The sequence below is a fragment of the Melanaphis sacchari genome, unplaced genomic scaffold (assembly GCF_002803265.2).
Source record: "Melanaphis sacchari strain LSU unplaced genomic scaffold, SCAv2.0 Contig7_pilon_pilon, whole genome shotgun sequence".
NCBI classification, from domain to species: domain Eukaryota; kingdom Metazoa; phylum Arthropoda; class Insecta; order Hemiptera; family Aphididae; genus Melanaphis; species Melanaphis sacchari.
The window spans coordinates 7,464,702-7,489,762 of record NW_020271560.1 but is presented as its reverse complement, the minus strand read 5'-3'; the positions used below and the strand labels follow the sequence as shown (position 1 = coordinate 7,489,762).

At 24.6% G+C, this 25,061-nt stretch overlaps 4 protein-coding genes across 5 annotated transcripts; 3 read left to right on the top strand and 1 right to left on the bottom strand.

Annotated features, from left to right (window-relative positions):
- The first annotated feature begins 59 nt into the window (after positions 1-59).
- LOC112601879 lies at positions 60-7,347 on the top strand. The gene is made up of 13 exons (XM_025349738.1): positions 60-302; positions 411-533; positions 636-799; positions 2,001-2,198; positions 2,574-2,692; positions 2,935-3,125; positions 5,122-5,332; positions 5,576-5,827; positions 5,958-6,214; positions 6,279-6,423; positions 6,484-6,635; positions 6,698-6,865; positions 6,932-7,347. Exons 1-13 carry the CDS (start codon positions 191-193, stop codon positions 7,309-7,311), a joined length of 2,472 nt encoding a protein of 823 aa, XP_025205523.1. The 5' UTR covers positions 60-190; the 3' UTR covers positions 7,312-7,347.
- Positions 6,583-11,208, bottom strand: LOC112601882 (U2 snRNP component ist3). Its single transcript, XM_025349741.1, has 4 exons — positions 11,052-11,208; positions 8,237-8,389; positions 7,371-8,164; positions 6,583-6,672 (listed from the first exon to the last, which is right to left on the bottom strand). The coding sequence occupies exons 1-3, from the start codon at positions 11,063-11,065 to the stop codon at positions 7,390-7,392; spliced, it is 942 nt and encodes a 313-aa protein (XP_025205526.1). The 5' UTR covers positions 11,066-11,208; the 3' UTR covers positions 6,583-6,672; positions 7,371-7,389.
- A 296-nt stretch (positions 11,209-11,504) lies between these two features.
- LOC112601880 lies at positions 11,505-16,708 on the top strand. Its single transcript, XM_025349739.1, has 10 exons — positions 11,505-12,199; positions 12,507-12,778; positions 12,858-13,005; positions 14,289-14,420; positions 14,480-14,626; positions 14,714-15,052; positions 15,110-15,207; positions 15,507-15,586; positions 15,727-15,859; positions 16,473-16,708. Exons 1-10 carry the CDS (start codon positions 12,173-12,175, stop codon positions 16,573-16,575), a joined length of 1,479 nt encoding a protein of 492 aa, XP_025205524.1. The 5' UTR covers positions 11,505-12,172; the 3' UTR covers positions 16,576-16,708.
- Positions 16,709-20,369: 3,661 nt separating this feature from the next.
- LOC112601718 (zinc finger protein 26-like) lies at positions 20,370-24,837 on the top strand. 2 transcript variants are annotated; one of them, XM_025349467.1, is made up of 5 exons: positions 20,370-20,537; positions 20,727-20,868; positions 22,130-22,810; positions 22,883-23,199; positions 24,309-24,837. In XM_025349467.1, the coding sequence occupies exons 2-5, from the start codon at positions 20,728-20,730 to the stop codon at positions 24,664-24,666; spliced, it is 1,497 nt and encodes a 498-aa protein (XP_025205252.1). In that variant the 5' UTR covers positions 20,370-20,537; position 20,727; the 3' UTR covers positions 24,667-24,837. The 2 variants fall into 2 exon arrangements, with proteins under 2 accessions (XP_025205252.1, XP_025205251.1); XM_025349466.1 differs by having other exon boundaries at positions 20,720-20,868.
- The last annotated feature ends 224 nt before the right edge of the window (positions 24,838-25,061 follow it).

The following is a 25,061-nucleotide window of genomic DNA, read 5'->3' as shown; positions in this document are numbered from 1 at the left end:
ATCATGATATCATAGTTTATGTAAAAACAAACAATGAAACAATAGCATATTAGCATGCACCTATATAAAATATTAAATCATTAGAGATAAGTTTTTTTAAACACATCCATGTTTTTCCTCAAAATTCATCCATTTTTATTTCTTAAACATTAGTACAACTCACTACTAGAAAGTCTTCAGGTACAAAAAAATGTCTGGGAAAAAAGAAACTGATGATGGTCCAATACAGAGATTTTGTAAAAAGTGTAATATTAATTATAATCTTATTATGTTAAAAATTACTTTATTTCTGATGTATGGAGGTAAGTCTAGAACTAATTTAATATAATATTAACAATGTGAACCAACATAATATATATTTCTTTAACTATTTAAGGAGACTTTTTTTATATTTAATATTTACTTTTTAGCAACTTCGTCATTAATTCCATACTTAACTATTCACATGCAAAGCATTGGTTTATCTGTAGAAGAAATTGCTATTGTTTATTTGGCATTGCCACTAACTACATTTTTAGCTCCACCTGTTTCAGGTATTTATAATCGTACTAAGTAGAAATATTACGTAATAAATTGTAAATTTTGAATTGTACTATAAAATTTGAATAATTGTATTTTAAAAAACATGGATTTAGGATTTCTGGTAGATAAATTTGGTCATTATAAACCAGTTTTATTTATATCACTGGCATTAAATGCTATATTTCATCATTCTTTGATATTAATACCACAAATGGAAACACCTGGAGCAATACCATCTGCATATGTCATGAGACATCCAGAATCTGGAAAAGTTGATGTAATTAAAAATTTAAACTTTTAAACTTAAGAAATAAAATTAAACTTTAAATATTGTGCTTTTAAAAAATAAATTCATTACATTATGCTATGTTATGTTCAATAATTACAAATTGTAACCTTACTAAATTAAATTAAAAAGACTAAAACCAACATTTTATTTTTTATATAGATAATTTATATTTATATATTATATAACATGTATACATAATTAATAGACAGAATAAAACATTGCATAAGGTATTTTATTTAGATATCCACTGCCATGCTAAAAAAAAATGCAATAAAATAAAATTAAAAAAAAAAAAAGCATCTAATGATATGTTTTTACAGTATTTATATGTTATAGTTTTACACGTTCTTTGTAATTCTGAAGACTTAGACTACCGTAGATAACTGATATGATTATTTACTAAAAATTCGTGCTTATAAAAAAATAAAACATAATTGCAGATATTGTAGAGTATTTATACCTACATAATAGGTGAAAATCTGTTATTTAGCAAAAGAAGCAAAAAAGATTGTTGTAGATATACTACATTTCATATACGACATTGTCAGCATTTTTTGTTAAATTTATAAATAATTCCATATTTACTCATGAAATTTTTATTTAAAAATCTGACCACATTTTATCATTCAATTTTCGTAAAAAAAAAAAACTGGGTACTGTCTAATGATTATTATAGTTTGGGTTTTCATCATAATATAGTATTAGGTATTTAATATTTACCTATATTACTGCATTTCAATTTACGGTGTATATTTTTAATTGAAATAGTTATTTTTTGCTTAATAAAAATTGTAAATAATTGTTACTTTTTACAAACAAAACTAAAAATAAAATTTAGGCAAAGATTATTATAACCTATTGCGTTTAGTTCTATTAAATTCATAATTTATACATTTAATAAATACCTTCAAAAAATTAAAATAACAAATATTTATTTTATAATAATGCATGTTGTACTATTATATTTATTATTTATGAAGATTGGAGTATTATGAGACAGTTTAAAAATAACTAAACATAAAAATACATTTTTTTTTAAATATCAAGTGGGAAATTTACGGCATTCTTTTTTAGAGGGTAGTATATACAAGTAATATATATATTTATATATTTTAAATGCACAATAACTATTCTAAATAAAAGCTAAAAGGCATTTTCTTATTTTAATAAACAATTAACGGTGTACCAGGTTTGGTGGAGTCCTTGTCCAAGCAGAGAATGTCCAGAAGCCGAAGAAATCAATTTAGTTTTAGATGAATGTGATGATTATTGCTTGTTGAGAGATAACACTGTACCGCACGATGAAAACAAAGGGATAACAAAAATTGAACAAAGTATTGCTGTTAGACCACCAACTTTTATTACTGGACTTACAAATCCCCAACAAGTATTTAAATTTATTATATATAATATAATATGTAACATAATAACCGTTAGACGTTTGTGGTGACGCAGTGGTAGTTATGTATATTTGAAAATTTTATTAAAGATAATTAAAGAACAAAAATATTTCAGTATATTTAATCATTTTTATTATTTAACAAACTTTAAAGCTCTTTATGCTTATTTTATAGATTAATTTTAAAATAACTATATAGGCCTATACCTATGTAATAAACTGACAACTACGTAGAAGTAGGTACCTACCTACATATTTATTTAAATCAAAAATTTCTACGACTCTACATTTACTCGTATGATAGGATTAACCTATTATGAATACATAGATCAATTTGTTTGGTTTATAATTTTCACTTTTTAGCAACAGCTTCCCAACTGTATTGTACCACCCGTAAACAATCACCAACCAGGGATAGACGACCCAGATTTATATTTCATTTACGAAAAAACCAAACAAGCTAAAAATGCGACTAAACAAATGTAAGTATTGTAATCACGAGTGATTAACTTATAAAATTGTTGAGGACTCTAAATAGGAATCTAAATTAATAAATATTATACTTATAAAAGGACACCAAAATGAAAATTATAAAGTTAAGTATAAATTTAGACGTATAGGTTCTTAATTAGAGTGATTTGGTTTATATAAAACCATAAAATAGAAATTGATAAAAACAAATCAGCAATGATTTTTATGTTATTCGTCAATTGGCATTTTACAGTGTAAAAAAACCCGAACCAAAGAAAAATAAAGTAAGAATGGGAGTTTTATTAAATAATGAAACTGTAAAAGAAATCGCCAACATCGGTGCTGGATTAAACAACATCAACGATACATCTAGTAAAAAAGAAGCCACCGTGTTTGTGGTGTTGGACATGCACCCAGGTCTTATGAATCCGACGGAAACATTAGGTAGGTACTATAAGATTGGAACTATAAGTAAAATTATAATTACTTACAACATATTCTTCGGTATATATTGTAGTGGCGTAATTTGAACTATATTTTAGGGGTTGATCTTTTTTTAACCATACACAGTGTCAGAACGTGGTGGAAGTTTCGTTTTTTAGTAAATTATAATTTTGAAATATATAATAAATAGGTAGGTACTTATATAGTTATATTGATCTATAATTTATCTGCTAAACACATCCAGAGATCCGTATGTACTAACCACTAACTAGTAACCTCCAGTTTATACGTCTGACCAGTTGCATAATATTTGATATGGATGATCGATGGATCGTTCCATGTTGAGAGCTGGGCCTTGGTAACATGATAAAATTGTTAAATTAATATTCGGTAAATAAATATTACAATAAATGTTTTATTTGATAAATATATTAAATACGGGGCATAATACAAAAATATGTAATCATCATCACCTTCACCCAAAATACTAGTCTAGCTTTAATTTAGATATGTCATTGCCTATATCTGATTCAATCTAGCTGTAGATAAATTAATCTGTTCAATTATTTCCATTAATAAAACGCTACCTATAACATTAACTTTATTGTAAAATTGTGCGTGCGTGATACCTTATTATATTTAATACGTATTAAGTTGTATTCAAATCATAGGTACCTACATATTATTACACGCCCCACATGAATTATATAAGTATAAATAATTGAATATTATAACATACATTTCATACAGTGTGGCGACACTGAGGTAATTAACAATACAAGCATAAGTAAGGGCTAAGAGCGTAGTGAACATTTTACTGTATTAACAAAACAATAAAATTGAAGTATTGCTACGCGTGCTCTGATATCGTATACAATACAATGTAGGTACTACGTAGACTTTCATATTCCACTATATAGTACCAATATAACAAGGAGGAGAAAGGTACAACAATATAATTCATAATTATGGCCTTATGGGGCAGACCTGATATACCCTGTACTCGTAATTCATCGTCAAATATAAATCAAAACAAATACAGGTTGTAACTATAACTTTTTATACGGGGATAACGTAACGCGTTAAGTACAAAATCAATCAAATTAATGCAATCGCGCGTATTCATAAACTAAAGGATTTAGGTATTAGATGTACGTCATCCAGGCTCCATAAGATAGTAGGATCATCACGCATAGGTTCGCATTGGCCCGAGAACTCGTAAACCGTGGAAATACGACGTAATGAATATCACTTGACCAGAAGTGATATAACCAAAAATAGAGGGGAAAGAACCTATGTGAGAGAACCCGAGATGAGCCCTTTTCAGACGTGATTTACGAGAGTTAGAGCGAGTACTTTCACGACAGAATTTTATTATTTTGACTTAGAAATATTTCTAATAAAAAAAAAACACTTAGAAGAATTTTGTGTCGAATTTATTAAATCACATAAGCTACTGCACACCTCCCTTAAACCGATGCTTGTACGTCGACCGTTACATTATTGTCACGCGTCAATTCTAGTAGTCTTTAAAGTCGAAACTCGATGTTTACGGATAGGGATGCGAATTTACTAGAATACTCAATCATATTATGAGAACCCAAAATCCATCTTGTCCGCCTAGAAAAATTACCACCACCATGACCATCACTCTTTATGAAAAGATCATGTAGGTAACATATGATGTAGACGGAGATCAACGTAAGAGCTCGACAGACGGTCAAGATCGTTAGGAACATCTGAAAGTTCAAAGGCAGGTCTAATACTGTTCACAACCTTATAGCTTACTATCGTATTTTTGTATTTTAAGTAAATGCTAAATAAAGACAATAATATTATACTTGCCTACTTTAAACATCACGTTTTAATTCCTGCGTTGATGCATGAATGATTCATGATGAATCAACGAATCCGGGATATAATCATTTTTCAATAATATTTTGTTTCCGATTCCATTACATACGTATGACAATGTGACATGTATTATATATTATAGGAATGGAACTCCCAGAACTTGATCAAGACGAACAAGTAACGGATTTCCGTCAACATTTTTCGTCGGATATGTTGGTATCATCTGGAGTGAATTTTTCAGCACTTCTCGATCATGATTTACGATGTGGCGGTAGAGTGCTAGCTACAAACTTAACGTATAACAAACTAAAAGAGCTCGCTGCGGATTGTATGCTCCAAAAATGTATTTTCAGGTATACTGCAGTGATGTTACATATTTATATTTAAGTGTATTTACCTACAAAATAAATTTGCTTAAATGGCATATCCTGCGTGGACCGCACATATACTGGTTTTAAAATATTTTGAATTGTTATACAAAAATCAAAATGGGTAGGTACCGGTTGTAATAAACCCGAGATAATATACCAAATAACCTCAGATAACCTTGTTTCATTATATTAAACTTAGTAAAATGAATACATTTTTTAATACAGGACAGGTGGACCTGAACGATGCCCACCCGAGTATAAACCCTCAAACGAAAAAGTGTTTTGGATTTATTTTGGTCTGCGGTTTATAGGTACTACTATGTTAGCAGCATCGGTTACAGTTATGGATCCTATTGCTTTAAGCCTTATACAAAGATATGGCGGACAGTTTGGAAGAGAAAGATTATTTTCTACTGTGGGGATGGCATTATTCTCTCCTCTCACTGGTTGGCTAATTGATTCTATGAGTTTAAAAAAAAGGTACAACAAATAATGTGATATGATTTATTATGAAGAAAAATATCAATACTGTTAATCATTATAATTATTAACAACTTAAACTTAAATTATAAAGTAACAAAATAAATGTAATTAATGTTGTCATATTAGGTTACACGGATTATTCATCTGCATTCTACACTTATGATATCCTCCTTGTTTTATCAATGGTAACATTACTAATGATGCCGGTAGGCATTAAAATGCCTGCAGATCACATTTTAAAAGATATGCTAAGACTTTTAAAATTGCCACATGTAACAGCATTTATTTTTTTTTTGTTCATGCTTGGAAATTGTTGGGGATTTATAGAGTCATATTTATTTTTGTACCTTAAAGAATTGGGTGCTTCTAATTATTTATTAGGTAAGTTTTATTAAAAAAAAAAAAAAAAAAATAATGAATTGAAATAACAAAATGGAATTTATAGGAATCACAGTGTCAGTAGCAACAATTAGTAGTATACCATTTTTGTATGGTGCAGAAAAAATATCAAAAAAAATTGGACATGTCAATATCATTGTGATAGCTTTCTTTTCACACGCAGCTAGATTAATGGGTTATTCATTTATTGAGTAAGATCACATTAAATATTTATAAAATACTTATTTTATAATATGACATTTTTACCATAGAGATCCATGGTGGGTTTTTCCATTTGAAGCAATTGAATCTTTGGCAGTCCATTTAATGTGGGTTGCTGCTGCTACATATTGTGCTTTACTTGCGCCTAAAAATCTTCTAGCAACACTGATTGGTGTCATTGGAATGTCCCACTTCAGTCTTGGTAAATAATATTTTATTTGTCACGGTTATTATTAAAACTGAAAATATTTAAATATATTTAAGGTCGTGGTAGTGGAAGTTTTATTGGAGGACTTTTAATTGGATCCTATGGAACAAGACAATCTTTTAGATTAATGGGGTTACTTGGAATTTTAAGTGGAACTATATATGGTCTATTACATTGTATGTGGCTTTACAAGTTTGAAGATCAAACTAATACTGAAAAATCAGGTAAACTTTGTCAATTAAAATTAATAGTATAATTTATGTTTATTATATATTTTTTTTTAAATTTAGAACCATCAGAAGTAGAATCTCTTAAAGGAGTTGAAGAGAACAATAAAGAAGATTTGTCTGATTTAGAAGCTGAGGCTAGACGTTTAAGCTTAATGATTAAATTTAATCATCGTGGATCTTTAGCATCATTGGATAAAGAACTACTAACAGCAACTAAATCCCAAAGTGATCTTCGAAGTGCATCATTGCAACTCCCTAAAGTTGATTTATTGAAGTCTACTCTTGAACTTAATTACTTACATAAGAAAGCTAATATAAGCAAACCTATTTTAAAAAAGGAAGAAAGTTGTGTGTCAACTCCACACATGAGTAGAAAATCACTGATAATTCAAACTACAACGGAAGAAACTAATAATTTTGGAAACAGTGAAGAAAATTAAATAATAAATAGATGGATAACTGTTAAATTAAAATAGTATTGGTTTTGATATAAACTCACATTATATTTACATAGACTTTTAATATTTTTTTTGTTTTTTATAATTCCTGTCATCTTTTTGATAACTTTTTCTTTTATTCTTGTCGTCATAATCCTTGTTATCATATTCTCTTCTATCGTCTTTTATCTTCTTTCTATCTCTTTCTCTTGATTTATCTCTACTATTATAATCTTTAGATGATATACCTTTAGAATTTTTACTAATATCCTTCTCTTGACTTTGACTGTGTCTAGATCGTTTATGACTTTTATCTTTCTTATAAAATATATCTTGTTCACTTTTACTATGTTTTTTTCTATGTTTTTCTTTTAAGTCTTCTCTTTGATATTTATAATGTATATCATCTTTTTCTTTAGATTTATCACTGTGGTACCGTTTCTTATCTTTAGATTTTTTAGGTGATTTATTACTTTTATAAACAGGACTTTTAATTATTTCTGGAGTACAAACTTCTCGTTTTATTTCTGGAGTGTAAACTTCTTGTTTGATTTCTGGAGTTTCAATTGTTCTTCGAACCTGTGGTGATAAAATTTCCTCTTTGATTTCAGTTTTAACCTGGAAATCATCATCAAACTTTTCAGTCTTAATTTTGTTAGTAGGTTCTGAGTTTTTCGGTGGTTTGTAATCTTTAACATGATCAACACGTAATATTCGACCTAGTACACGTGTACCATTGAAGTTATCTACTGCTAATATTGTACTTCTTTGGTCTTCATAGCATACAAAACAAAATCCTTTCTGTTTACCAGTGTCTTTATCCCGTACCAAATTTAGATTAGTAATTTCTCCATATCTAAAATTAAAAATAATTTATTAATTTTTCAATAATTGTAAATGATTATTAAATTATACAAAATTCAATTACTGGGAAAATATAGACATAATATCGCCTTCAGAAAGGTCATAAGGTAATCCACCAACAAATATCCATGCACTTGATTTATATTCATCATGCCATGAACTTTTAGGTAGTCGTTGCAATTCTTGTTCACTGAGTTTTTTCACATTTCTCATATTTCTAAAAGAATAAAATACATAAATATATTTTAAGTATGTAATAAATTACACTTTATATAAACATAAACAAATATATATATATATATAAAATAATATTGATATTACACTATTGTTGATACTCGACTTAGTTTCAAATAGTAAATATTTTTACTTTTAAATAACGGTTTTGTTTTTTTTTTTTTTTAACCAAAAAATCTAATATATATTTAAGCATAATTTTCTTTTATTAAAATTTGAAGTTCTTAATTTACAATATTTTATACTCACAATGATATTTTCAAATGCAATTTCTTGACTAAAAATAATTTAACCTACTGTATAACTAAAGATTAAATAACTTAATAACATTATTAACAAACAACATAAAATATACTAGTGATATAGGCCGATAGACTGTCTTCGTTCAGATTTCTTTTTTTTGTATATAATATCTTACTGAATTCAAATTTAATACATCCATTATAATTATCCATTCGACACCTACTTAAAGGCGAGTGACAGTCACTTGCCCACTTTTTTTTATATATTTTTTATTTAGGACTGTTTTAACAGCTGCACATATGGTTTTTCATTGATGTGTTATTTATGATCCACAAATGGATGATCAGTTTTAAATTTTATATGTATTGTTGCCAAAGTACCATTGATATGGCCTCGTAATACAGTTATAAAAGTGAAAATTGTGATAAAATAGAAAAATTTATTAATAATAATTTTTTTTTTTATTATCAAACTATTTTTAATTACAATCTATCTAAATTATTAAGTAATACAATAAGCAAATAAATTTGTTCAGAGAAATATTAAATTTATTTTAAAAACATATTTATAAATATGTTATACAGTCTACAGTGATAATTAGGTTAGTATTTACGAATTTATATATAAATTATATATTTTTTAAAATAAGCTATATTAAATTTTTTAAGAAATATATATATAATTTAATACATTCTTATTAAAATAACAACAATTATACTATAAGTTAATATTTTCAATATAATTTCATAACATTTTTGTATATAATTTATTTTAAAATAATATTTTAAGCAAAAATGTACACTCAAATCACCAGGAAACAACCTCTAAAAAATTCAAGACCCAATACTCATAAAATTCAAATGATATTTTGTTCAAAAACATCCATATTTATTGAAATAAAAATAAAATATCCTAAAACAGTTAACCCAAAATTTGAATAATTTTTTACAAGTTCTGTGTTAAAAGTCATTTTGTATTTTTTCAGTTAGATTTTTTAGCTTGTTGACCTTAGGACAATCAAACTTGGTTAGCTCAAAATTGAAGGAGCTGGAAAAAAGTTTGAGTTATCCAAATTAAAAATTTTTGAAATAACACAAAATATATTAATTCCTATGTATTTATACATGAATTATGTATAAATATTTTTTTAAAGTTATTTATGTATAAACAAAAATGAGATCAGAAAATGATTTAAAAAAGGTATTTATTTTTGTTTGAGTTTTGCTGTTGATCTTAGCGTTTGTAGTGAACCGTATCACTTATCGGTGACGATAACACTAATGAGTAATAGTCCTTATTTTTGATATTAAAATACATGCATAATTACATGAGAGAAATATGACAATAACATAATATTAATAAAACTCAGAACTTCGAGTTATCCACGAAAATATTAGAGTTAAACAACATTTTTTCACATTGTCTAAGTAGGAAATTTTAAGGACCAGAGAAAAGCTTGAGGTAATAACAATTTCAAATTAAAGAAGTTCGAGAAACCAAGTTTGATTGTAATATTAATTATCACAGTACATGCGTTTAAACAAATAAAATAGTAACAGTACCAAAAAAATAAATTATCCAAATTAACATTTTTAATAATAATCATAGTTATAGCTATGTCAATTATCAATACAATCAATAATATTTTATGATTTCAAAATGATATTTTAAGGAAAATTATATAAATTAAAAATAAGCACATAGTTTTTAAATTAAGTTCTTACTGTCTTCTGAATTAATTAACATCTTTATCGACCTAAATAATAATACTTATGTGCAGTAGCAAGCCAAAGTAGGCTTTTTTGAGGCCATTGCCTCGATAAAAAATGGGTAGGTGGGTACTATACAATGGATTAGTATGATGCAAAATGTTATATTTAACTTTTTGCGTATATCTTATCATTGAGTAGATCACTGTAATATTTCTATCACTTATGTATCAAATATGAATTCAATAAAATAATTATTGTATAAAAAAAGTTATTCTAAGTAGAATGTGAAAATATTTACAATAAACATGCAGTTTATTTATACTATTATTAGTAATAAAATGTCTTTTCGGTTATTAATTATTATGATACGTATACATATACATTATTAGATAGGTTTTTTGAGAAATAGAATGTAAAATTCTCACAATTCACTTTACTGTCATTTGCCAAATGTATAAATTTAATGTAGAGAATTTCAAAGATACGTAGAACTACATTTACATACCATATTATGTTATTTTGGTAAATGATAACGTATTATTTTTTATACTTCTATGAGTTCTGTGAATAATAATACATTTAAGTTATTGCGCAAGATAAACTACATAAAATTTAAAAATAAAACATACCGAATAAATTTATAATTGGTTTATTAAGTAAGAAACAATCTTTTAAAAAAGTTATACTTACGTTAATGGATTCATTTTAACAATTGTCCGTAAGCCGTTTGTGATTTAGAAGATTTATGAACCTTGATCTTAACTCTTAAGTCCTATTGAAATATTTTGTTATTTGTAATACCTAACTATATAATAAGTAAATTATAATTTTAAATCACATTACTCCTAAATTGTAATTTGTAATATTATCAGTTATCACACATGTATTGTGTTTTAAAATGTGTTTCAATAATCTGTGATATCATGTATTCATGTTTATGATAAAATTACGGACTATAAGAAAACAAATAAAAAATAGTTAACAATTTTTATTTTTTATTATTTTCTTCTCTTATTACTCTACTATGGAACCTAACCTAACATTTTTTATCTGATATCATATCATTAAATTTTGAATAATACACAATTTTGGATTAAAATATAGAATCATCAATAATGCATTGACTTATTTAATAACTATTAACTTATTAATTTTAAATTTAAATTATTGTATTTTACTAATATTTTCACCGTACGGATCATTCCTTAAATAACAAATGCAAATTGCGTAATAATATGATTAAAAAAAAAAAAATTACTAGGTATTTTAAATTATTTCTTTAGTTGTTAGGTTATTGCAGTCAAGTGTTTATTAACTGTTACTTGTTACCCAGGAAACGGTATACACACTTCTATAGTTCTGCGTGATTGTCAGTTATAGACGTTATAGACTAGTAATTATTTGCCAAATACAGGGTACAAGCCTTAAACCTTTGAGAAATGTTTGTTTAACTATTATAACGCGTGGATTATACAATTTACAAATTTAAGAACTTTTGCTATTCCTTGAATTAAAATTTACAGTAAGACAAATATCGATTAATGAAAACGAATGTCAATAGTTCGTAAAAACTCATTAAATAAAAGCTTAGATTGCAACAAATTTTTAAAATTCAAATATTCACAAAATATACATTTAATTTGGAATATTCTGTAATTACTCAACAATTGAATCTAGTAATTTCATTGTAAAAATAAATTTTCTTTTTGATTTCTAAACATTAGTTATATTCAACATTTATTTACTAAATTATGCATTCTACTTATGTTTGTTTTAAATAATAATAATTGAACTATTCCTGAAAGCAAAATATGGAGGAAGAATGTTTCAAATTTAAAGTGGGTATTTTATTACTTAGCTTAATAAAATCATTTTTTTAATAATTTATGCACAATTAATTTAATTATTAAGGAATAATTTTTGCTAAATTATCAATATGTTTTACAGATACTAAATTAGATATGACATTACAATCTGGCATTTACTTTAATAGTCTAAATATTATAAGATCGGTTAATTTAAAAATAATTTTCAGTAGAATAATATAATTTTCAGATAAAGTACATTGATATTTATGAATTGGCTAGATGTATGTTTTATTATCTTAATTATTACCGCAGTATAAATTTTAAATTATTATTTCAGCATATTTCCAAAGAAGATTTTAATAGAGCTTACAAAAAAATCAATCGTTGTCGACAAAAACAAATAGATGATCAACATTGGAACATTTACATGGAATCAATCAAAAGTACAGATTTAAAAAAAGCATACACTATTGAAAATAATACAGATATTAAACAAAGTGAACACTCATTTAATAAGTGTAGAAACAGCCAATCTAGCATGCACGATTCAGTAAATTTATACTCATTGCATGATCCTTATGATCTTAATCATATACACGGGCTTAGAAAGTATTTACTATAATCATAATACTTAAGTATTAATTAATTTTAACTTTGATATTTATTTTGTTTTTTTTTTTTTTTATAGTCGTTTGTTTAAAACATTTATTGAGTTTTCTAATATTTTAGAAAATGCACTTTTGCCACCTGTTTTAAAAAGTGCTAGAAAAGTACAAATTAAAATAAAAGAATGTGATCTACAAACAAATAATTACATATTTGATCTAAACTCACTGGTAAATAATTAAAATTTAGTAATGATTTACTTTGATATACAATATACTTATGAACATACCTATTAAACAAAACAATTAGACTAACTTTTTAACTGTCTCGAAGGAAAAAATATTGAGAAATATAAGCAACTTACTTACTGTAATAAATGTTAGTATAACATTAGTTTTAAAGAGGAAATAACTCTTAACCAGGATAAATTTTAAATTAATAAATCTTTGGAGGAGGGGGGGATCACTAGTATTTTTTTTTATACTTGTTAAGATTAAACAATTAATTACTATAGAAATAAATAATTTAAAAATAAAAATTTCTAATTTTTATTGAAAATAATTTTGTTTTTAAATAGTCAATTCTTATACATTAATTATGTAAAATACATGTGGAAAAAATATTATAAATGAGTGGTACTAAATTTCATTTTGTTTCTTGCATGTTGAATTTAATTTCTTGGTATACCTTTGGTGGTCAGAAATTTGAAATAAAAGTTTTGATGAAAACATATGAATTAGAACAAAGTTTGGGTGACAGTCAACAGTGTAATCTAATGGAAAATTTCCTATTAAAAAAATTTAATTTTTCATATTATTGATGACATGACTCCTATCTCTTGCAGCTATTTTTATTAGGTTGTAAAACTCTATTTGTTATATTGTATTTCTGATTAAATACCTTTTTGTTTATAGTTATTTGATTATCTATGTGTAATAAATCCCTCTAAATTTATTATCGTTTAGAGCCGTGGTTCTCACTCAGTATATCACCAAATAAGTCCAAATGTGTCGCGTGAAGTACTAATAACAACATTTTTTAAACATTAACTGTTTTATATTGTCTATGAGCTGCCTGGATTAGTAGGCCGGTATTCTCCCAGTCTAAGCCTCTAAGTGTGCCATCATTTTTATGAATCTATATTAGGGTGTCATTGTACAAAAAAGATTGAGAATCACTGGTTTAGAGAGTTGTACACACCACTGACCACAGTAAAAGATTGATCCTATTTCAAATATTTGACCTCTCATTGAGTTATAGGAAGAAATCTTTGTTTAGTATAATTTTTGTATATCAAGTTCAAACAATTATCAAGTATCAACATTTATCCATAAATATTTTAAGGTCTACACACTGCAGCGATGGCAATTAAATTCTATTATCTTTCACCATGTCAATTAACTGTGTATGGCTACTATATTTTATACCACTATTGCAATGTTTGAGGACCTTTATAATCACAGTAAATCACATTATTAATTGTTACTTTTTAAATTTAATAATTGTATTTCAGTTTTCTGAAATTAAAAAAGAATCAAAACATAAAGACCTGCACAATAAAAAAAATAAAACTAATGTCACATTAAGAAAAGCTTTTCAAATTAAGTTAATTAAATGCTATAAATTAGCAATTAACGCCATAAAGGTATTTATAAATATAATTAATTAATATATAATTTTTATAATGCTCTATATCACTCTCAGATATGTTCAAAAACCTTGGAAGCTGGAATTTATAACCCTATTCAAAATAAAATGAAAAGTTTAATACAAACTATATCAGCTTTATCATTAATTACTGGAAAATATATTTATGGCGAACTATTTTCAAAAAAAAAGAAAGAAAGTTTTGTATGTATTACTTAAGTTATATTCTTTTTATTAATATTTCTATTGCAGATGAAAATATATTTAAAATTTTGAACTTAATGATTCTAGGATTTAGTTAAAAATTGCAAAGATTTAGAGAATATGTTGGATGAATGTGATTATAAAGACACAGATATTGACATTCACGGTAATATATTAAATGAGCTTTCTAATAAAGCTTTAAGTAAATCTAAAACTCAATTGTTTTCTGCCAATTCAAATCGATTAAGTATGTATAATCAAGATAAATCAAAATTGGGATCATACTATGCTCAAGGATGGTCAAAAAAATCATTTGAATTATCTGGAAATAAAATTTTGTCAAAAACAGATAATATCTTAAAAACTAAAAATAATTTAGACAATATAAAAACTGTAATGGAAGAGTACCCCTTTAGAAAATTGAAAGTAAGATACATTATAATGCATATATTTATTACATTTTAGCGTCCAATTTTATTTTAGGAAACAAATTATAATTTTGTTTTTGAAGAGAAACAAGATGAAAAATTAATTGATACCAATGAAGCAATTAAATTTTCAACTGCCTTAAAAGTATCAAAGTATGTATAAATGTGTATATCTAGATTTATATTTTTAATTTTTCTAGTATCTAAATTAAGTAGGTACAAACCAAAATGGTATTTAAATATTGGGTATAATATATTATTGGTTTAATTGTATGATATTGTAATTATGTTTATGTATATTTTATTTTTGTTATCAGATAATTTATTTTAAATTCACGTTCAAGAATATTAAAGAATTTATTTTTAAAAAACTCTTATTAATTATAAGTTATAACTTTATTAGCTTATACCTAATTATGATTATATTTTAAATAAATAAATAAATATTTCAGGTCAAATCAATTAAAAAAAACAAGTAATGTTGGCCTTTATATTGTACAAGAAAACATCTGGAGACAATTTCCTATTAAAAGTACTAAATTAGTTAATTTATAGTTTATAAAGAGGTATTTTAATTAAAGTGTATCTAGAGTAATAATACAACAAATTACATTTTAATTATCCTGTGTTCAATTAAATAATAAATTAATCTATTATTTTTATGTTATTAAGATATAAGGCTCTCTCAAAATGGATGTTTGACTTTATATATAACTCCAGAACTAACTAAGGAACATTATTTGTACAAAAGACAATTCAAACAACAATCATTAATAGAAGAGTATGATGTTAATATCTTATTCAAGTAAATATATTTTTAATCTGTGTTAATCCCATAATACAAAAAAGATATCTTCTCTACATTCTTAGTATACCCTAGTATTTATAAAATTATTTTATACACATAAACAAAAACTTCTTTTTAATTGAGTCAATTTAATATTTTTCTCTGCATTAAATTTAAACTTTTAGCTTGATATATTATTTAATTATTAATGCAAATACTAGATAACTATAACTTAATAACTAACACAAGATGTTTTAATTTTCTGAAGTAAAACATTTTTAATTTATATTTGTTTTCACTAAGTGGTAAATATTTTTGTATGATGAACCTATCTTCTGATAAAACTATAAATATGATAAAAGTGAGGTAACAATAAACAAAGTATATTCATATACTATTCTATAAACATTTAATTAATAGGTAATTATTTCAAAACAACCATAAATTGTTCACGTTATAATTTAATTATGATATTTACTTCTGAGTTCTAAATCATCATTATTCAAAAACCACCCAACTTCAATTTTATTTAAAGTTTTCTAATTTCTATATTTAATTTTAAACCATAAATCTTAGAAAAAAATTAATTGTATTTATTAATTTAATTTAATTGTATGACTTTATTTTTAAGTATTTCAGAAACAATTATAGATGACCTGATAAATGAAGTTTTATCAAAAATTGATTATGATGCAATAATTCAGAAATTAATAAGAATGGAACTAATGGAATAGTTTTTAAGCTTCAAAAGCTTAGTAATTACTAACTTAAATACAATTATTTTTATTTAGACATTAAGTACATAAAAGATATGTTGTACAATTAGAACAATAAAATCAATGATAATATATATTATTTTTAACTTGAGACATTATATAATTATAGTTTATGATCGATGTAGTTAATGACGAAGAAATAAATATTTAATGCATTAGATTTCAAGTAAGTAGATTTACATTGTATAGGTTAGCATACTCAAGTATTTTTAGATATTTTATCTGTTTTTTTTAAAATACCAAGAAATTTAATAAAAACAATTGTTATATATATATATTTAATTGTTTTTAGACAAAAAAAAAGATATTTCTTCTTATTAATCACCAATTTAAGTCTTAAAATATTCAAACTTTTATATCCACTTTCAATTGATTTATTTTTAAGTTCCTATTATAATTCCAATTATTATCCTGCTAATCTATTCAATAAAGTTTTCACACTGAATATTCAATTATTTTTTTATGAAAATTTTTTATTCTATCTAAAAACAATTTAAACGTAATTTATAATATTTTTATGTTTCGTATAATATTATTCTACAAAAGTAATTTGTTAAACTTATAGTACCTATTACCTACCGTAAATTGATTTAATTTTTGCTGAAAACATTGCATTCATTATTTCATTAGCAATTAATTAATTATTACAATAATGTATTTATTTATATACCAATACCACACATTATTGTTATTATATTTGGAGATAATACCTTACTCTAAATACTGTAAAACAGTGTGAATAGTTATGTAGGTACTATTAAAATAGATAATATTTTAAAAATTAAAATTAATCTACTTATCTACCTAAGTATTTTAAAAATGTCATTACATGTTAGAAAATTCATAATAAAATATTTATACATATAAATTTTAAATCCCTACAAATAATGTTTTTGAATTATAACAAAATAATTAATATCATTATTCAGTATTCTATGGTAAAACGCATAGTTTTGTTCAAATTTTAACTATAAATATATTATATCAATAAAAAATAATGTTTATATTAACGATTGGAGTTATTATATCTTGATAATTAGAATGTAATATCCAAATAATTAAAATTGTAAAATTCAAATATTCTCAATTATCCATAATAGGATAAACCTATTCAAATATTCGAATATTTATAGTACTTATTCAGATTTCTGTATTTTTAATGTTTTTTAAGTAAGTAGGTATTTATTATTACTGTGACTTATGAAAAAAGTTGTATGAAACTCCGAAATTTACACATTGCTATGTGATAATCATAATAGTTATAACTTATAACTTATAAATGAGATATCTCAATCGTACTGTTCATGACAATAACGTTTAAAGTCCAATCGTTTTCACGAATTCGGTAAGTAACTGTATTTCTTTTGAGTTTTTTTTGTGAGAATTTTGTGCTGTCCTGCTTTAATTCAAAGAAAAACGTTAATTCACTTGTTTTGTTTAATTTTACATTTTAATGAATTAAAAATAAATAGATATATTTTGATTAAAATTATTAAAAATGACTCATAAAAATATCAGTGAAGAGTGGAATTATTTTGAAAAAATAGACATAAATAATTCAGCAATATGTATAACATGACGTAATGCAATACTAAATAATAAAATTTCATTGTAGAATTTTCATATTGATGAATGCTTAGTTAATACCAAAAAGGCTTCGACAATAGTACCTATCTACCTAACATGGTAGTCTATTAGGGGGGAGCAAAACGCGGTACTTGCCCCCTCCCTAGAAAAATAATATAATCCTAAAAGTATTAGTGTCTATTATTATAAATATTATCTAATTACCTAAAGAGCATGGGCGCCCATTGGGGGGGGCAAGACAGGGCACTTGCCCCCCCTGGAAAAAATATTACCACAATATTACCTTATTACCGAGGCAAATTATTTGTTGAAATCACTTTTAAGATATGAAATAAATATAAAAATATACTCATTGTTATCGTATATTAACATCATAGATAGGTCGTATTCTGTAGTCTGTATAACCTATACGTAAAATAATTTATCGCAGATAATTTGTGGTAAATCTATAAAAATCACAATATAGGTACTACAAAATATTTTAACCTAACGCAAACAAGGATTCTTTCATTCTGGATGTCATTAATATGTTTGGAATAAAACGAAGAAATTTACAGTTCTTATTTACTAATACCGAATAATATATACTTAATTATATTATTTAATTTCTATTTTTTTTATATACTTATTAAAATTATTATTTATTTATTTATTCGTATGGCAATTATTATTTATTAATTTATTTATTCATATGACAATTATTATATATTTATTTATTTTTTCGTATGGCAATTATTATATTAATACACTATATACATATATATATATATATATATATATATATATATATATATATATATATACAAATAAAAATATAACATGCATGTATAGTGTATACATTTATATGTGAAAAATAACATTAAATCTTTATTATCTTACATTCGAAAATTTTTTTATTTTGACCCCCCTAAAATATTACCTATGGGTGCCCATGCTAAAGAGCATTTAAATTATTTTATTTTTTTTTATCACTGTAGGGATTTGAAATAAAAAAAATAAATATATTTATATTGGCGTATTGATGACTAAGTAAGTAAATGCACAGTTTAAACACTTATTAAATTTATATTTTAAGACTTTTTTTTTAACAAATTTTACCCCCTCCCTAAAATTGAGTTAATGAGCGCCCATGTAGTTACAACACTACTTTGTATATTTTTAAGATAGTTACAGTATAAAATACTTTAAGGAAAATTATACTTTATTTTCATACATTATTTTTTTTAAATATAATGTTTTAAATTTTTTACAACAAAATACTTGTATTTTTGTGATTTTGATGAATTTTGTAAATAGGTACTTACACTTCAAATGTGTTAAACAAAAAATCTTATCAATGTAATTTTTCAATTTTATGCAGATTTTAGAACAACTTTTGTGAGATCTTGTATTGAATTTTCAACAATTTTGAACTAGTAATAAATTTTTATCGTTATTTACTCAAAAAAAAAGTTAGTAAAAATTTTAGTAAATAAAAAATATCTATTTTGACTAGGGCTGAAGTACATACTGTTTTATATTGTTATTCACTCGTTTCAGCCGTTTCAGGGGATTTATTTTTTAATCTTGTTTTAAGTTTTTAAGTTATTTACTCCGAAACAAACACAAAATCATACTTTAAAGAATGAAAAATTAAAAAATCTAAAGAGCACATTAAATCCACAAAATTTAAATTTTTTTTATTATGAATAGCACAAAACAGTTGGTTGGTGTATTTACCAACAATTATTTCCTTTGTATTCATTTTAAGATCTAATAGATAGTAAAAGGCATAAACTATAAACCATAAAGCTTAAAAATAATATTATAGTTTTTTTTCCTTTAAAAAACAAAATTGTATTTATTTATTATTAGCTTATAATTTTTAAATTTATTATTTATTTAATACTAAATACAATAAAATTCATCGTTTTAATAGAAAAAGTTTCCAAATTATCTCGTCAATTAATAATTGAGAGTATTAAATTTAACATTAAAATAATTACATAAATACCCTGAAATTACCTTGTATTAACATTTTGAGTTCTATAATAATAAATAATAAATAATTTAACATTAAAATAATTTATCCTGAAAATGATTTAAATTTATTCAGATTCTCCTTGGCCAACCAAAGAGTTTGTAAAACTGTTACCTAAAAAGCATTTTTCCTGTAATCTACATCCAACATCCAAAATTCAAGTAAACACGAATCCCCGGTGTTTGTGGAATGTGAATGTTATTTGAGTATTTAAACTTTTCGTCGTTAAATAATTGCATTTTTATCGTTTAATAAATAATCTAATATCCACTAGTATTTAAAAAAAAAACTGTACTAGATCATAAATAAACTGGTAAGCTTTGATAATAATGTATTAGATACAGTGTAATTGAAAATGCTGCTAAGTAATAAGCATGATAATTATCACTTACGTGGTTTCACATTAATGTATTATAATATAATTATTTATATTTATGCCGTGTTAACATTTAAATTACGTTTTTTAATTATATAAATAGATTTAATATACTATAGTTTACAGAATGGATTTTAATATGGTCATCAAAACGGAATTAAATGACATTAAGGCTGAGCCTATTATGGAGGACTTTCCAGATGTCAGTATTCCTAATTCTTGTAACTATGACGAAAGCGTAATTCAAAATATCAAAAATGAGGATCCGGTAAAATATTTATTTATATAAAATGTGTATGCATATAAAAAAATAGTTACATTAACATTAAATTTTTTTAAATTATGTTCTTAGTCATAAGAATTTGATTTGAAATATTCTTTTCAATGTTTAAAATTGTGGTAATTAAATCGGTAGTGGTGTCATATGCTATCTACTCAATAAATGCTAGTGTCATTTATTATCTACAAATACTATTTATCGTTGTATGTTATCTATACAATCGTAATATTATTTATCTACATTCTATAAGGCCGATTATTTTATGTTCAAAAGAGAGACTGCATCACTTTGCTTCCAATTGTTCAAACAGAAATTGAACCAGGGACATCCATTTTCTCAGATGAATGAAAAACTTTTAAGCTTACAGTAGTTTAAATAATCATAGTTATATACACAATACTGTAAATCATAAAAATAATTTTATTGATCCAGAAACAGGTGCTGAAACCCTATGTTGAATACCTATGTAAATATATTTGGCAACGTATTAAAGGAAAAATGATATAAAATTACACTGTGCCACTAAATGGCTGAAAAGGCATTTAAAGAAGAATGGTGGCGGTCCATAAATATAATAAAAAATTTTGACAATATAAATAAATACTTTTCAACTTTAATTGAGAACATTCATTAATAATCTTAATTTATCCATGAAGTATTGTGGTTTAAAACAAATTAAGATTACACTATAAAATCATGTGTGGACATTATTTTATATGTAGATAGCATATGACACCGTTACCATTAATTCTTCTGTATGGTATTGTACTATTCATTCAATGTTAATTAATGAATACATTTTTTTTTACAAATAATTGTTAAAAACAATTGGTTGTAATCGTGAACTTAGTTTAAATTGTGGTAAAAATAATTCTTGACAAAATTTAATTTCCTTAAAAAAGATCATGATGAAAACTATTATCTTAGTACTGGTGGTGGTTGGAGTAGTATGTATAATATTTAGATGGTTAAATATTGTACAAAGACAAATCCCTAAATTATGGCAATACTCAGTTTAATTATGAAAATTTAGTGAATCCGATATACTAATAAATTAGAATCTGAAGTGACCAGTTTTTTTTTTTAATTCATTTTTTTTATACATATGATTGTTAAACTTTTAATTTTTATTTTTATTAAAACTGAACAAGATACAATGTGTAAATATTGGGTACTCTCTTGCTTTATTGAGTATATAAAAATATTTAACTATATTTTATGTAAGTAATTATATTTATTTATTTTGTAGATGGAAGATAAAATAATGGATCAGGTATATTCAATTCAAAATCATCAATCAGAAAGTGAAACAGAAGATATGTATGATGAATGTTATTCGTGTTTTATGTGCAATGTATCATACAATACACAATTTGACCTAGATGCACATTTGCGTACTCACATTGATGATGAGACTTTTCATCATAGTAATATTAACAGTATAAGTGAACCTTTACCTCAATCTTCAATAAAGCCATCAAAATACTACAGATGCAATGATTGTCTAAAACTTTGTAAAAGTCAACTGTCATACAATGAACACATGTTAACTCATACAGGAGAAAAACCACATCATTGTCGGGTATGTGATCGTAAATTTCGTCATATAGCAAATTTTCGAACGCATTTAAAAAGTCATAATAATGTGAGAACATTGATTTGTTCTCTGTGTCAAAAAACTATTGTTGGTGAAAAAAATTACTATATACATTATTTGGATGTACATAATAAAATGTCTATCCGTTATTCTCGACCTTATCAATCTAGTTCATCTGACAGTGATGAAGATTTTAATCCCAAAGTTTCATACTATAAAAAGAAAAAACTTAGTTCACGAAAGTTTAGAAAAGATAGCGAACCATTTGGTCCTTTATTTGCTAAAAAAGCATGGGAAAAAAAACAACAAGAATTGGAAAATGTTAATTTAGATGTAATATATAATGAAAAAAAAATTAATTAAAAATTAGTAAAAAACTTAAATGTAACTTAAAATTTATTTTAGGTTGAAGAAGAAAAAAGTGAAAGAGATGCTGTTCAGGAAGCAATTGAAAGTTCAAGACAAGATATACAAAATATGCTTAGAAAAAGAAAACAACAACTAACCGATTATAATACTGAAGAATACCAAAAGCTTCTAGAAACTTTAAAACTACAAAAAAATTCTACTGGTCAAATTAATGGAGCTAAATTAATTGGTCCATTATTTTGGAAAAATGCTCTAGTCAAGGCTGGTCTTATAGAAGAAGATATACTTCCTATGCAATTTCAAAGTCAACTAAGACTTATTGAATGTATGTCTTGTAGAAAATGTTTTGCAAGGTAATCACTTATTTGATTAATATTTAAAATTATTTTCTCAAATAGAAATTTTAGAAAATTAATCTTAACATTTCAACTAACGTAATCTATAATTTATTCTAAAGAATAAAGAATAAATTTAACATATGTTCAATTTTATTATTTATTTTTTTTTTTTGTTCATTGAGGCAATTTACTATAAATTTGAATATGAAAGAGTCATTGCTTGTTAGATATATATTTAAGTGCTCTAAAAACTCAAAAATTATTTTTTTATTGCATTATTTTTCTAAAAATTGATTAACATTTTTTTTATTGCTATGCTATTATGCAAGCAATAAAAAAGTGGCTGCTTAACTTTTGGTATTTTTAATACTTCCTTACTTTCTTGTAACTATAATAACGATACAAAAATAAAGTATCAAACTTATGTACATACAATAAATAAACAGTATACTAGAATTATATATAATTACACAATATATCTCCAACTGACCTATTAATTGTAATTTAAGTCCTAGTAAGAAATCACGTCTAGATTAATAAATAGATATAGATAAAGAAATTATGACATTCATGAATAGAGTAATTATTATTTATTATGAATAATAAATACCAAAAGAATTAAGTGTAAATATCAATACAACTTGTCTTGATTAATATTTTGAAATATCTAATTTATACAAAATTTTCATAGGTACAATGCTAAAAAATTTCTTAAAAATGCAAAATAATGTTAAGTCTTATGATTGAAGTAGCTGTGTCACTTTGAAGAATTTGTATACTAGGAATGCATTATCCCAAGTATCCAAAAAAACAATACACTTCACACTGAAATCTTAGCCCCACTTATTAGTTTTTACTGTAATTTTTAAACCTTAATGATTGATATTGCGCTATATAATTGTATGTATTATTTAGTGTTCCATTAAGTCAATGTCCAGTGGAATACAGGAAGCTTTGAGGTTTAGACGTAACAATTTTTTATTTCTAATACATTTTTGATCAATTAATTTTCAATGCCTAAAATAAAATATAATTTCCCAGTTGACTTTTAATCATTTGAATATATTTTCTTTATCTATTAAGTTTTCAAAAATATATCTTAATTTTAGTTTTATCTATTTTAGGTTACCAAGATCTAATGAAGGTAATGTTTTACCATCTAAACCACCATGCTCTAGCTGCTTTATGATAAAAAATGAATCTACATTAAACAAACATAAAACTGAGAATCATAATGAAACCCCACCATACATTTGCAAAGAATGTTTATTGGAATCAGAATCATGGTATAAGTATGTCCAGCATATGAAAATGCATTTAAGATATGCATCAAAATGTAGTGAGTGTGTTTATAGTATGATGAATAAACCAGATAATGTAATATTCTTGTGTGATGTTTGTGAAATGTCTTTTGACACTGATGATGAACTTAAAGTACATGTACAAACACATTTAGAAAATGGACAAAATAATGATAGGTAGTCATTTTGACTCTTAATCTTATAATGAGCTTTGTAAATATTATAATTTATGTATCATTTATATATTCTTAGTAATAGTAATCCTATAGAGATTATAGTAAATGTTACTATTTTGTAGCTGTTTTTATTTGTAAGTTGTAACCACTATATATATTTAATAACAATCAATTAAAAATAAATACAAATAAGTATTATTTATATTACTCTTTAACAAAAGTGTAAAAACCATAAACTCAAAAATAATATAAAATATCTGTTGTTAATATTCATACACATTTACACACTTACATATGTATAACAATTTATTAATATTCTTACGTAAAATGCCCAAAACTTTTAAAAGTAAATAATATTATTTTAAATGGTATAAAAAATTAACTTAAATTAAGATTCATG